We start from the raw sequence: 15,401 nt of genomic DNA, 5'->3' as shown, positions 1-15,401 counted from the left end.
TTCAAATTATCTGTTTCTTCTTCACTCAGTTTTGGAAGGCTGTATGTTTCTGGAAACTTGTCCATTTCTTCTAGGTTGTCCAATTTGTTGGCATATAACTGTCATAGCATTTTCTTACAATTTTTTCCTGCAGTATGGGTTGTTATTTCTCCTCTTTCATTTCTTATTTTGCTTATTTGGGTCCTCTTTATCTTCTTCTTGGTGAGCCTGGCTAGAGATTTGTCAATTTTGTTTATCCTTTCAAAAAACCAGCTCTTGGGACTTACCTGGTGGCGCAGTGGTTGGGAATCCGCCTGCTAATGCAGGGGATGCGGGTTTGAGCCCTGGCCTGGGGGGATCCTACATGCTGCGGAGCAGCTGGGCCCTTGTGCCACAACTGCTGAGCCTGTGCTCTGGAGCCCGTGAGCCACAACTACTGAGCCCGTGTGCTGCAACTGCTGAAGCCTGTGCGCCTAGAGCCCGTGCTCTGCAAGCCCCTGCTTGCCGCAACTAGAGAGAGCCCGTGCGCAACAACAAAGACCCAACGCAGCCAATAAATTAATAAATAAATAAATTTTAAAAAAACAAAAAAACAAAAAAAACCCCAGCTCTTGGTTTATTGATCTTTTCTATTTTTTTGATCTCTATTTTATTTATTTCCTCTCTGATATTTTTTATTTCCTTTCTTCTGCTGAATTTGGATTTTGTTTGTTCTTCTTTTTCTAATTCTTTTAGGTGGTAGGTTAGGTTGTTTATTTAAGGTTTTTCTTGTTTCTTAGGGAAGACCTGTATTGCTATGAACTTCGCTCTTAGAACTGCTTTTGCTACATCCCATAGATTGTGTATGGTTGTTTTTTCATTATCATTTCTCGTGAGGTATTTTCTGGTTTCCTCTTTGATTTCATCATTGACTCATTGGTTTTTTTAGTAGCATATTGTTTAGTCTCCATGTGATAGTTTTTTTCCATTTTCCTTTCTGTGGTTGATTTCTAGTTTCATACTGTGGTCAGAAAAGATGCTTGAAATAATTTCTATCCTATTAAATTGTTGTGGCTTGTTTTGTGTCTTAGTATGTGGTCTATCCTAGAGACAGTTCCATGCATGCTTCAGAAGAATGTGCATTCTGGTTTTTTTTTTTGGATGTAGTGTCCTACAGATATCAATTAAATCCAGCTGGTGTTGTGTCATTTAGTATCTCTGTTGCCATATTGATTTTCTGCCTGGAAGATCTGTCCATTGATCTTGTTAAAGTCTCCTACTATTATTGTATTCCTGTCAGCTTCTCCCTTTATATCTCTTAGTATTTGTTTTGTATATTTAGGTGCTCCTATATTAGGTGCATATATTTTAATGAGTGTAATGTCCTCCTCCTGTATTGATCCCTTTATCATTATATAATGTCCTTCTTTGTCTTTCATTATGGACTTTGTTTTCAAGTTTATTTTGTCTGATATGAGTATTACTACCCCAGCTTTCTTCTCATTTCGTTTGTGAAATATCTTTTCTATCCCCTCACTTTCAATCTGTGTACGTCTTCTGCCCTAAAGTGAGTCTCTTGTGGGCAGCATATTGTAGGTTATTGTTTTTTTTATCCAATCTGCCACTGTATGTTTTTTGATTGGAGCATTTAGTCCATTGACATTTAAAGTAATTGTTTTATTTATTTTTTAACATCTTTATTGGAGTATAATTGCTTTACAATGGTGTATTAGTTTCTGCTTTATAACAAAGTGAATCAGCTATACCTATACATATATCCCCATATCTCCTCCCTCTTGCGTCTCCCTCCCACCCTCCCTATCCCACCCCTCTAGGTGGTCACAAAGCACTGAGCTGATCTCCCTGTGCTATGTGGCTGCTTCCCACTAGCTATCTATTTTACATTTGGTAGTGTATATATATCCATGCCACTCTCTCACTTCGTCCCAGCTTACCTTTCCCCCTCCCTGTGTCCTCAAGTCCATTCTCTACGTCTGCATCTTTATTCCTGTCCTGCCCCTAGGTTCTTCATAACCATTTTTTTTTTATTCCATATGTATGTGTTAGCGTATGGTATTTGTTTTTCTCTTTCTGACTTACTTCACTCTGTATGACAGACTCTAGGTCCATCCACCTCACTACAAATAACTCAGTTTCGTTTCTTTTGATGGCTGAGTAATATTCCATTGTATATATGTGCCACATCTTCTTTATCCATTCATCTGTTGATGGACACTTAGGTTGCTTCCATGTCCTGGCTATTGTAAATAGAGCTGCATTGAACATTGTGGTACATGACTCTTTTTGAATTATGGTTTTCTCAGGGTATATGCCCAGTAGTGGGATTGCTGGGTCGTATGGTAATTCTATTTTTAGTTTTTTAAGGAACCTCCATACTGTTCTCCATAGTGGCTGTATCAATTTACATTCCCACCAACAGTACAAGAGGGTTCCCTTTTCTCCACATCCTCTCCAGCATATATTGTTTGTAGATTTTTTGATGATGGCCATTCTGACTGGTGTGAGGTGATACCTCACTGTAGTTTTGATTGGCATTTCTCTAATGACTAGTGATGTTGAGCATTCTTTCATGTGTTTGTTGGCAATCTGTATGTCTTCTTTGGAGAAATGTCTATTTAGGTCTTCTGCCCATTTTTGGATTGGGTTGTTTGTTTTTTTGATATTGAGCTGCATGAGCTGCTTGTAAATTTTGGAGATCAATCCTGTGTCAGTTGCTTAATTTGCAAATATTTTCTTCCATTCTGAGGGTTGTCTTTTTGTCTTCTTTATGGTTTCCTTTGCTGGGCAAAAGCTTTGAAGTTTCATTAGGTCCCATTTGTTTATTTTTGCTTTTATTTCCATTTCTCTAGGAGGTGGATCAAAAAGGATCTTGCTGTGATTTATGTCATAGAGTGTTCTGCCTATGTTTTCCTCTAAGAGTTTTAGAGTGTCTGGCCTTACATGTAGGTCTTTAATCCATTTTGAGTTTATTTTTGTGTATGGTGTTAGGGAGTGTTCTACTTTCATTCTTTTACATGTAGCTGTCCAGTTTTCCCAGCACCACTTATTGAAGGAGCTGTTTTTTCTCCATTGTATATTCTTGCCTCCTTTATCAAAAATAAGGTGACCATATGTGCTTGGGTTTATCTCTGGGCTTTCTATCCTGTTCCCTTGATCTATGTTTCTGTTTTTGTGCCGGTACCATACTGTCTTGATTACTGTAGCTTTGTAGTATAGCCTGAAGTCTGGGAGCCTGATTCCTCCAGCTGCGTTTTTCTTTCTCAAGATTGCTTTGGCTATTCGGGGTCTTTTGTGTTTCCATACAAATTGTGAAATTTTTTGTTCTAGTTCTGTGAAAAATGCCAGTGGTGGTTTGATAGGGATTGCATTGAATCTGTAGATTACTTTGGGTAGTATAGTCCATTTCACAATGTTGATTTTTCCAATCCAAGAACATGGTATATCTCTCCATCTGTTTGTATCATCTTTAATTTATTTCATCAGTGTCTTATAGTTTTCTGCATACAGGTCTTTTGTCTCCTTAGGTAGGTTTATTCCTAGGTATTTTATTCTTTGTGTTGTAATGGTAAATGGGAGTGTTTCCTTAATTTCTCTTTCAGATTTTTCATCATTAGTGTATAGGAATGCAAGAGATTTCTGTGCATTAATTTTGTATCCTGCTACTTTACCAAATTCATTGATTAGCTCTAGTCGTTTTCTGGTAGTGTCTTTAGGATTCTCTATGTATAGTATCATGTCATCTGCAAACAGTGACAGCTTTACTTCTTCTTTTCTGACTTGGATTCCTCTTATTTCTTTTTGTTCTCTGATTGCTGTGGCTAAAACTTCCAAACTATGTTGAATATTAGTGGTGAGAGTGAGCAACCTTGTCTTGTTCCTGATCTTAGTGGAAACAGTTTCAGTTTTTCACCATTGAGAATGGTGTTGGCTGTGGGTTTGTCATATATGGCCTTTATTATGTTGAGGTAAGTTCGCTCTATGCCTACTTTCTGGAGGGTTTTTATCATAAATGGGTGTTGAATTTTGTTGAAAGCTTTTTCTGCATCTATTGAGATGATCATATGGTTTTTATCCTTCAATTTGTTAATATGGTGTATCACATTGATTGATTTGCGTATATTGAAGAATCCTTGCATTCCTGGGATAAGGCCCACTTGATCATGGTGTATGATCCTTTTAATGTGCTGTTGGATTCTGTTCGCTAGTATTTTGTTGAGGATTTTTGCCTCTATGTTCATCAGTGATATTGGCCTGTAGTTTTCTTTCTTTGTGACATCTTTGTCTAGTTTTGGTATCAGGGTGGTGGTAGCCTTGTAGAATGAGTTTGGGAGTGTTCCTCCTTCTGCTATATTTTGGAAGAGTTTGAGAAGGATAGGTGTTGGCTCTTCTCTAAATGTTTGATAGAATTCGCCTGTGAAGCCATCTGGTCCTTGGCATTTGTTTGTTGGAAGGTTTTTAATCAGTCTCAATTTCAGTGCTTGTGATTGGTCTGTTTATATTTTCTATTTCTTCCTGTTTCAGTCTCGGAAGGTTGTGCTTTTCTAAGAATGTGTCCATTTCTTCCAGATTGTCCATTTTATTGGCATATAGTTGCTTGTAGTAATCTCTCATGATCCTTTGTATTTCTGCAGTGTCAGTTGTTACTTCTCCTTTTTCATTTCTAATTCTGTTGATTTGAGTCTTCTCCCTTTTTTTCTTGATGAGTCTGGCTAATGGTTTATCAATTTTGTTTATCTTCTCAAAGAACCAGCTTTTAGTTTTATTGATCTTTGCTATTGTTTCCTTCATTTCTTTTTCATTTATTTCTGATCTGATCTTTATGATTTCTTTCCTTCTGCTAACCTTGGGGTTTTTTTGTCTTCTTTCTCTAATTGCTTTAGGTGTAAGGTTAGGTTGTTTATTTGAGATATTTCTTGTTTCTTGAGGTAGGATTGTAGTGGTATAAACTTCCGTCTTAGAACTTCTTTTGCTGCATCCCATAGATTTTGGGTCGTCGTGTTTTCATTGTCATTTGTCTCTAGGTATTTTTTGATTTCCTCTTTGATTTCTTCAGTGATTTCTTGGTTATTAAGTAGTGTATTGTTTAGCCTCCATGTGTTTGTATTTTTTACAGATTTTTTCCTGTAATTGATACCTAGTCTGATAGCGTTGTGGTCAGAAAAGATACTTGATACGATTTGAATATTCTTAAATTTACCAAGGCTTGCTTTGTGACCCAAGATATGATCTATCCTGGAGAATGTTCCATGAGCACTTGAGAAGAAAGTGTATTCTGTTGTTTTTGGATGGAATGTCCTATAAATATCAATTAAGTCCATCTTCTTTAATGTATCATTTAAAGCGTGTGTTTCCTTGTTTATTTTCATTTTGCATGATCTGTCCATTGGTGAAAGTGGGGTGTGAAGTCCCCTACTATGATTGTGTTACTGTCGATTACCCCTTTTATGGCTGTTAGCATTTGCCTTATGTGTTGAGGTGCTCCTGTGTTGGGTGCATAAATATTTACAATTGTTATATCTTCTTCTTGGATTGATCCCTTGATCATTATGTAGTGTCCTTCTTTGTCTCTTGTAATAGTCTTTATTTTAAAGTCTATTTTGTCTGATATGAGAATTTAAAGTAATTATTGATAAGTTTGTGTTCACTGCCATTTTAAACCTTGTTTTCCAGTTGATTTGGTAATTCTTTGTTCCTTTCTCCTTTTTTGTTTTTCCTCTTGTGGTTTGTTGGTTTTCTTTTGTATTATGCTTGAGTTCCTTTTGTTTTGGTTTTTGTGAATCTACTGTATGTTTTGGACTTGTGGTTACTCTGGTTTTCAAGTATGTTAACCCATACCTGTATCTACTTGCTTTAGACTAATAGTCATATAAGTTCAAACACATTCTAAAAGTTCTACCTCAGACTTCCCTTGTGGCGCAGTGGTTAAGAATCCGCCTGCCAATGCAGGGGACAGGGGTTTGATCCCTGGTCTGGGAAGATCCCACATGCTGTGGAGCAACTAAGCCCATGCGCCGCAACTACCGAGCCTGTGCGCTAGAGCCTGCGAGCCACACTACTGAGCCTCCATGCCACAAATACTTTCCAATCTTTTGTTGTTAGTGTATATAGGAGTACAAGAGATTTCTGTGTATTAATTTTGTATCCTGCAACTTGACTGAATTCATTGATGAGCTACTCTAGTAGTTTTCTGGTAGCATCTTTAGGGTTTTCTATGTATAGTATCATGTCATCTGGAAACAGTGATAGTTTTACTTCTTTTCCAATTTGGATTCATTTTATTTCTTTTTCTTCTCTGATTGCTGTGACTAGGACTTCCAAAACCATGTTGAATAAAAGTGGCAAGAGTGGACATCCTTGTCTTGTTCCTGATCTTAGAGGAAATGCTTTTGGTTTTTCACTGTTGAGGATGATGTTAGCTGTGGGTTTATCATATATGGCCTTTATTATGGTGAGGTAGGTTCCCTCTGTGACCACTTTCTGGAGAGTTTTTAATCATAAATGGGTGTTGAATTTTGTCAAAAGCTTTTTCTGCATCTTTTGAGATGATCATATATTTTTAAAAATATTTATTTATTTATTTTATTCATTTTTGGCTGCGTCAGGTCTTAGTTGCGGCACGTGGGATCTTCATTGCAGCATGCGAGATCTTTCGTTGCCACGCATGGGCTCTTCACTGAGGCGCTTGGGCTTCTCTCTAGTTGTGGCGTGTGATTTTTCTGTTCTCTAGTTGTGGCGCATGGGTTCCAGAGCACGTGGCTCTGCAGTTTGTGGCACGCAGGCTCTCTAGTTGAGGCGCACAAGCTCAGTAGTTGTGGCACGCAGGCTTAGTTGCCCTGCGGCATGTGGGATCCTAGTTCCCCACCCAGGGATTGAACCCTTGTCCCCTGCATCATAAGGTGGATTCTTTACCAGTGGACCAGCAGGGAAGTCCCCCATATGGTTTTTTAAAAAAATATTTATTTATTTATTTATTTATTTTTTGGGGCCGCATCAGGTCTTAGTTGCGGCACACAGGATCTTCATTGTAGCATGTGGAATCTTTCGTTGCGGTGTGCGGGCTTCTCTGTAGTTGTGGCACGTGGGCTCTAGAGTGCGTGGGCTCAGTAGTTGCAGCACGTCGGCTCTCTAGTTGTGGCGCTTGGGCTCTAGAGTGTGCAGGCTTAGTTGCCCTGAAGCACGTGGGATCTTAGTTCCCCAACCAGGGATCAAACCCATGTCCCTTGCATTGGAAGGCAGATTCTTAACCACTGGACCACCAGGGAAGTCCTGATCATATGGTTTTAAATTCTTCAGTTTGTTAATGTGGTGATCACACTGATTGATTTGCATATATTGAAGAATCTTTGCATGCCTGGGACATATCCCAGTTGATCATGGTGTATGATCCTTTTAACGTGTTGTTGGATTCGGTTTGCTAGTATTGTATTAAGGATTTTTGCGTCTATGTTCATCAGTGATATTGGCCTGTGATTTTTTTGTAGTATCTTTGTCTTATTCATTGATTTTAGCTTGATTTTTATCTTGGCAATTCAGTTGTCTAGGTTTTCTTTTTTTTTTAATTAATTAATTTAATTTATTTTTGGCTGTGTTGGGTCTTCGTTTCTGTGCAAGGGCTTTCTCTAGTTGCAGCGAGCGGGGGCCACTCTTCATTGCGGTGCGTGGGCCTCTCACTATCGCGGCCTCTCCTGTTGCGGAGCACAGGCTCCAGACGTGCAGGCTCAGTAGTTGTGGCTCACGGGCCTAGTTGCTCAGCGGCATGTGGGATCTCCCCAGACCAGGGCTCGAACCCATGTCCCCTGCATTGGCAGGCAGATTCTCAACCACTGCGCCACCAGGGAAGCCCCAGTGGTCTGGTTTTGATTGGTTCGTCTTCATAGTTTGTAGTTCCTTGTTACAGTGATCTGCATTTCTGTCGATAATCTTTCTTAATTCCTTTTGCATTTTTATTACCTCCTTTTTGAACTTGGTGTCTAGCAGACTAGAGAGGTCTGTTTTACTGTTTGTTCTTTCAGGGGATTTCTGTTGCTCTTTCAGTTGGAGTAGCTCCTCTCTTTTTCATTTTACTTAAATTTCTCTGTTTGTATGAATTTAGGAGAAACACTTATCTACTGTGGTCTTGAAGGGCTGTTTTTTGTTTTTGGTTTTGGGATTTTTTGGCCACACTCTGTGGCATGTGGGATCTTAGTTCCCCCAACCAGGGATTGAACCCACACCCCCTGCAGTGGAAGCACAGAGTCTTGACCACTGGACTGCCAGGGAAGTCCCACTGAAGGGCTGTTTTTAATGTATGAGTGTCCCTGTGTAGACTGTGTGAATCCAGTATTTTTGGTATGGATGACGGCCATGTCTTTCCTCAGAGTGGAAATTATCCCCTTGATGGGGGTGTGATTGGTGTTGTGGTAACCAGAGTCTGCACTGGAAGTTGGGTGGGACCTCCTCTTTCCCCTGTGGCTGTCACAGCCCTGTCAGGGGCGGGGTCTGCTCCCCAGTTGTTGAAGTAGAAGCCCTGAGGGTTGGGTTTAGTAAGGCTGCATTGCCCTTAAGTGTGTGCTCTGTCCCCAAGGAGGTGAGTGCTGAAGCAAGTGAGGCCTGTGTGGTCACAGAGAACCTCTGCACCACCTGTGCAGGCATCCCCGCTTTTGCCCAGAAGCAGCCCAAGGTTATGTCCCTTTCTCCGTAGTGTTTGTCCGAGACCTAGTGTCAGGCAGGCATTGGGGGCTGTGGCACTGTGGCTGCAGGAATCAAGGTGGTTGTGCTGCCACTTGGCACCTGGGGTGCCTCTATGATAGGGCTCTCCCAGGGCTTGTCTGCCCCAGATATGACTCCAAGCTGTGGTGTGAAGTAGGCAGGACTGGAGTGTTCCTGCTGGGAAAGGAACCACTACATACTCCTCCCAAGGGGCTGTCACAGGGGATGTGTGATTCTGTGATGGCTGTGCCACCTGGTGTGCGCACCAACATGGTCCATTGATGCTGGACCCGTTCTTGAACCCGCCCCCGCTATGGGAGCCCTGATAATTGGCTCTGATGTCAGCCCCACTCCTGTCATGTGTGGACTCACAAAGTCCACCACCACTGGAGCTGCGTCCCTCCGTGAGCACGCTGACAGTGGGGCTCTTATGGTAGACCCATGCCCTGCCCTGTGCACGCTGATGTTGGGGCTCCTATGGTGGACTGTGCCCCTGTGGCGTGCGGTAACAGTGGTGGCCCAGACCACACTCCAGGCCCTTCTGGTTATCTCTGCACAGCTAGATTGAGTCCTCTCCCAGGGTCCCTCTCCTGAAGGCCAAGTTTCAGTGCCTAGCTGTTGTGCCTACTAGCAGGCCCGCCTTGATCGCATTTTGGGTTGAGAAGTGTGACGACGTGGCAGCCGTCAAGTGCTGGTCTCTTTCTGCCCTGATTGTTAGCAGGCCAGCACACACACTCCTCATGAGCAGAGACCGGGCCCCTTCAGCTCCCTATCTGCCCCGGCGGACCTCCCAGCTGGCAAAGGGGTTCCCAGGGCGAGCGAACCTCTCTTCTTTCATAACTCCCTCCCAGGGGTGCTGGTCCCTTCCTGATGCCTTATTTTTCTTTTTGTCCTACCTGGTTACATGGGGATCTTACTTGCAGCTTTGGTTGTATAAGAGATCTTCTGCTAGTTTTCAGTCGGCTTTCTGTGAGAATTGTTCCACATTTAGATGTATTTTTGATGTGTGTGTGGGGGGAGGTGAGTTCCATGTCCTTCTACTCTTGATCTCCCTCCTCTTGTGTTTGTCAAATAACTGCAACACTGAATCAGATGAGGTCAAATGCAGAGGCTGGGTGGTTTACTGACCATGAGTACTCTGACACTCAGCATGCTTCCCCACCTCCAGGTTCACTACCTCTTGGAAGTCGCCAGCTCACCTGGGTCTTATTATTATTCTCTGATCATAAAACCTTATTTGTTACTGGAACATCCTCTTCCATCCTGCAGGACCCTGTGTTCTGCAGGAAACAATTTGGGTAATGCTTACCTGGTCAAACTTTATTACAGAAGGAGAAACTGAGGCCAAGGGAGGGCTGCTCTCTGACACTTTTATTTTGAAAAATGTGCATGGTTCTGTCTCTCCCCACGTCACTCATCTCCACTCACACTAGAAACAACAGAAGGACAAGAGTCTGGGTTGAAATTATGTGCATTTATGGGAAAAAAATATCCAACAATAACAAAAGCCCTTCAATCTCGCCAAGTTCTCAACCAGTGATAATGAGGCAGTTTCAATGATTGTGTCTGGCTGGGGACATTTCCAAAGGGGTCAGGATAGTTGAAAGACATTGGCCAAAAAGAAAAGACGCAGAGAGGGCTGACATTTTAAGTGAGAGCATATTAGACCTCCCTTACGGCCCCTCATCCTATCACCCTTTCAAGTTACAGTCTCCTCCCAGTTTACAAAGATCCTTCCTGAACTTCGCTCAAATGCAGTCTCTTCCAGAAAGCTTTCCTTGGTCTGCACCAGCTGCATATGCCTTCTTAGTAATGTCACATTTTCTCATGCTGTCTCCTATCACTTTCTGCCTCACATCCATCATGTTTGGGTACCTGCCTTACGGCACCCATTGTTAGTAGGCATGCCCCTGAGGTCGGGCCCCATGTTGCTCATCCCAGTATTTCCGTCTCCCTCCCCCATTTAGTGCTCAGTATACAGCAGGTGATCAGTATACAGCAGGTGCTCAGTGAGGGTTTGTTGAGTTGAAGTCAGTTCTACATTTGCCACCACACATAACCTCTTGAGAGTGATAACTGTCATCTCCACTTCTTCATCCTTCCTCCACGACCTCAGTGGTCTGACTCCAGCCATCTCCAGGAAGGAACAGACCCCACCAGACATCACCAACTCGTGGTTGCAGGTTTGGGGTGGGGAGAAGGTTAAGCTTTCATCCCTGTTCCAGAAGCCAAGGAGGCAGGAAAGGCAGCCACTGGGGAAATCAGTATCACCATGAGTGGTGTTGGCCAATGCTCCATTTTGGAATCTCATAAGTAGTCATTCTTCAAAAGTTTCCCCCATGAACCATGGCCAACTTTGCAATGCAAGCTGAGGACTGGTGGGGGTCTGGTTGGGTTGCTCTGCCAGCCCAGGGACCAGAAGACATAGGCCAGGAAACTTTCTATAGGACATGGCCTATATTACCTTTGGCAGGGGTGTTAGAGGTTGTCTGTCTAGTTGTTCGGTTGGAGCTGTGGTGGGAACATTAGCCCTGTGGTGAGTTGTCAGGCACATAGATTGTAGTAAGGCTGAAAAATACAGGCTGCAATAATGGGCCTCTCCTCCAAAGGGGGAAGGGTCAGGAGGTTCTGGGAGCAATGAGGGAGGGTCCCAAGAGGTCCTGCAGCTCCAATGCTAACGGGTGCCCTGCTCTGTCTCCTGCTTCCAGCTCCTGCTCCCTCCCTCTGGTTCTCCACATAGGGGCCAAGCAGGGGGCCATTGGAAGTAATAGTGCAGGGAAGGGAAGTGCTTTTTCTTTTCCTACCATGAGGCGTAGATTTGGACTAGAGAGAGGTGAGGATCAAGGAGAGAAGGAGGATTGAAGAGGAGAGGAGAGGCCAAGGCCCTATCCACTTGTTTACTTCTGTAACAAGTAGACATGAAACCCACATTTCTAGCTGCATCACCCCCAGACAGCATTGAGGTCCTAGTGGGGGTGATGAGAAAATTCTTCAGGGCTCTCAAAGGTGCTCAGTGACTTGGGGAGAATGCTGTGGATCCTCCCATGAGAGGGCCCCTCTGGGGCCAATAAGGTGTGAAAACTGCAGCATCCTCCCTGGAGACTGGGGAAAAGAGCCGAGAAGCAGAGAGAAGAGAGACTCCTTCAGGCACCTCCTTTAGCAAAGAGAGTTGGACCTTAGGGGACTCAAGTCAGGAGAGATGTTTCAGTATAAAAAGGCTTCCCAGTAAAAGGATGGGAGTCCCCACGAATCCCTTCCCAAATCCCATTGCACTTAGAAAAGAGAAAGGAAGGAGCATAAAAATATCTTGAAGATGTGGGCTTGCCTGACGATACAGAAAAGCAAGTCTCATGGCAGGCAGTGTGTCCCATTACACAAGAGAGGATTATACCGAGCTTCAGTATAGAGATTTTACATATATCTTTATATAAATGCATATATATTTATAGAGCTTCTGCCTAGAACAGCCGGGCTTGCTTCTTCAGTTCATTCCTCTTCCAGAGGGCCAGCCGGTCAAATTCGGAGATGGTCATGCCGAAGACTTGGTAGAACTCTTCCTGGGACAGGTGGCGCTGCAAGGAGGTGGGAGGAGACAGAGGGAACAGCTTGAGGACGTGAGGTGCAGGCTGGGGGCAGGTGGAGGCAGGAGTGGTTCCTGTACGTTTCCTCTGGGTACACTGTGCCTGGCACAGTTGTCTGACCCATGGAAGGTGTATGATGAATATCTGTTGAATGGATCAGTGTGTGAATGGATGTTTCCTGGGAGGGACCTCTGTAGCTGGTCTGGCTGGAGAGGCCTCCCCCGCCCAGGACTCAGGTGGGGCTTCTGCTTCACCTAAGTGCCTCTCAATGCATCCCAGTTGACCTCCCCTTTCTGCAATCCCTGCTCCATGCATTGTGTCCAGGAGTGTGTATGGATTAATGTTATCGCCCTTTGCTTTGGAAGAAAAAGGAGGCATGCCCAAGATTTTAGGGCGTATTTCCTCTTACTAATTAGTTTACAAATGATCTGGAAGGTTGTTCCTTAGGCCAGTCAATGAAAAAAAATTAGTGTCCAGATTTCTCCACCACCCCCTCCCTGAAATGTCCTTTCATCTCCTTCTTATTTGAAAACAAGTATGCCATATAATGAAACATTGTTCTGCATGCCTTGGCAGGTTTTTAAACCCTTTTCTGCCTGCCCTCTCTCCTGCCCCTTCCCATCAGCCTTGAAAGTTGATACATTATCCTAAGCTTTTAGAGTTAGAAATATATGGCACTTAAAATGTGGCAAAATGTGAAAAATTGGTACATTTAGGTGAAGGGTAGATGGATACTCATCTTACAATTCTTGCAACTTTTCTGGAGGTCTGAAATTTTATTTTTCAAATTAAAATTTACAATTATGTTTAAAGATAGAAATAGATGGCATATATCCTGCCTGTAAACTTCCTGCATTCACTTGCTGTTGGTAGCAATTATATTAGCTAATTGAGTATTGAAGGAGATTGAATGAGAATCATGTATACAGCCACATAACAATTAGACAATTCTCTGGCCTGTTGTCCCTGTGAATTAATGTTTTTGCCACATTTCCAGAACTTTAGGTAAAAGTAACTTTGATACTTTTGTTAGATATCATTGGCTGCTGATGACTCTGAGTTGATTTTTTAGTACTTAATATTTAACACTACCACCAATTCCTTGTATTGCATTTATATTATGCTCAGTAGTTCATAAATGTACATTCACCCTCATTTTTCTCCTTTAATTCTTCTGACCTGATTTTCTTCTGAAAACCAGGAATTATTTCTACCCAACTGAAAGATGAGAAAAGCAAAAGTCAGAGAATTAAAATGACTTGCCCAAGAGGGAGGCAGGGGAGGAGACTAGGTAAATAGCAGAGCTGAGACCAAAGTCTAGGGCTTCTGATTCCAAATGCAGTGTACTCTCACTGCCCCTCTTGGTCAATCCCATTAAGAATTTCATAAATATGTCTTTCTTTTATGAAAAATTTCCAAAGTACACAAAAGAGAGAAAATAGCACAGTGCACACCCATGCCCATCATCCAGATTCAAAGAGTTTTACCACATTTGCTTCATCGGTTTCCTTTGCTGAAGTGTCTTAAAGCAAACCTTAGACACTGTCTGTTCACTCCTACATACAGCAGTTTGCATCTCAAAACATACTGGGTATTTTCTTACATAACCACAACAGCATGGGCAAGGAAAAAATGACAATAATTCCACAGAATTACCTAATACCTGACTACAATAAAATTCCCCTAATTGTCTCAAAGTGTTTTTTTATAGTTGGTTTGTTTGAATAAGGATTCAAACAGCATCCACACATCACATTTGGTTGTTAGACTCCAGCAGTCTAGACAGTGCCCCTCTTCTTTTGTTCATGCTATTGACTCGCCCAAATCTGTTTTACTTTCACTTGAGTGCTGAAAAATATGTGGATATGAGAGCATTCTCCGCTCCTTCCATAGTAAAGACTGAGGGGAACTGTCTCGTTTGTTCTTTTTGTTGTTGTTGTTGTTAGAGAGTGATGGTTACTGTTGATTCTCTAGCTGGCTTTCTCCACTGTGTTTAAAAATCTTTTTTTTTTTTTTTTTTAAATAAGACTCAATATAAAGGAATGGCAGACTAAACTACTCAAGTAAACACTGTAGGGCACACTGAAGGAGTCTGAGGCTTTTCTTCTCTCCTCCTGTTAAGGGCCACGTGGCGCCTCCTTTCTCCTCTGAGTTCTCAGAGCACACAATGGCAGCCCTGTCCATTTGACATTCACCGCAGATTTTAAAGCATAAAGGTTAAGTGCATGGGCTTTACAGCCAGGCAGATATGAGTGTGTGACCTTGGACATGATAACCTCACTGAGCCTCAATGTCCTCTTCTGAGAGTGGCAGCATCGCAGTACCTACCTCACGGATATTGTGAGGGCGACTGAGCTGATGGCGGGTCACGTGCTTGGCACAGTGGCTGGCACTCAGTCACTGGCACTCTCATTAGTGCAGTGATCTCTTCATGTGTCTGTCACATAGCATGGCCTGGTCTCCGTTTCCTTTGATTTCATCTCCTCCTCATCCTCTCTTCTGGGCTCACGTGGCCCCAGCCACACTCACCTCCTGCCGTCCCCCAGCACACCAGACTCACTCCTGCGTCAGGGCCTTGGCAGCGGCTGTTCCCTTGGCCCAGAATGCTTTTCCTTCCTATATAAGCATGGCTAACTCCCTCACCTACTTGAAGTCTTTGCTCAGATGTCATGTTTTCAATGAGATCTACTCTGACCACCCTATTGAAAACTGCAACTCACCCCTCCAACTCCCAATCCCCCCTCACTCTGTTCTCCTCTTACCCTTTCCCTCAGCCCGGTTGCCTCCCAACATACTATATCCTTTATTTATTACTTCTGTCATTTACTGTCTGTCTCCTCACATGAGAACGCCAGCTCCAAGAGGGCAGGGGTGCTTGTTTTGTTCACTGATATGTTGTAGGCACCTAGAACAGTACCTGGTGTATATAATAGGTTTCAATAAATATTTATTGAGTGAACAAGCACCTATACTCTGAGCCCCTTGAGGAGAGAGTCAGGGGTTTCCTTCTTCCGTGCCCTGCCTGAACTGCTGCAGACGGCTAGGGCAGTGTCTCTAGCCCAGTGGTCTCAGCTCAGGCTATATATTAGACATCCCTGGGAGCCTCTGAAAAATACTGGTGCCTGAGCTCCTTCCCCAGATTGTGATTTAATT

At 43.0% G+C, this 15,401-nt stretch overlaps 2 protein-coding genes across 12 annotated transcripts in view; one reads left to right on the top strand and one right to left on the bottom strand.

Moving 5' to 3' along the window:
* Positions 1-15,401, top strand: part of LOC309624565 (uncharacterized protein) — a 130,358-nt gene that overhangs the window by 95,056 nt on the left and 19,901 nt on the right. The gene's annotated exons all lie outside the window — the stretch shown is intronic.
* Positions 10,123-15,401, bottom strand: part of ABLIM3 (actin binding LIM protein family member 3) — a 185,163-nt gene continuing 179,884 nt past the window's right edge. Inside the window, exon 24 of the mRNA XM_082382719.1 lies at positions 10,123-12,239. Within this exon, the coding sequence (XP_082238845.1) occupies positions 12,126-12,239 (114 nt within the window). The 3' untranslated portion in view covers positions 10,123-12,125. The remainder of the gene's footprint in view (positions 12,240-15,401) is intronic.

The sequence above is a fragment of the Balaenoptera borealis genome (genome assembly GCF_965194805.1).
Source record: "Balaenoptera borealis genome assembly, chromosome: 2".
NCBI lineage: Eukaryota > Metazoa > Chordata > Mammalia > Artiodactyla > Balaenopteridae > Balaenoptera > Balaenoptera borealis.
Note: the sequence above shows the minus strand (reverse complement) of the source record. Positions and strands in the feature narration are given on the sequence as shown.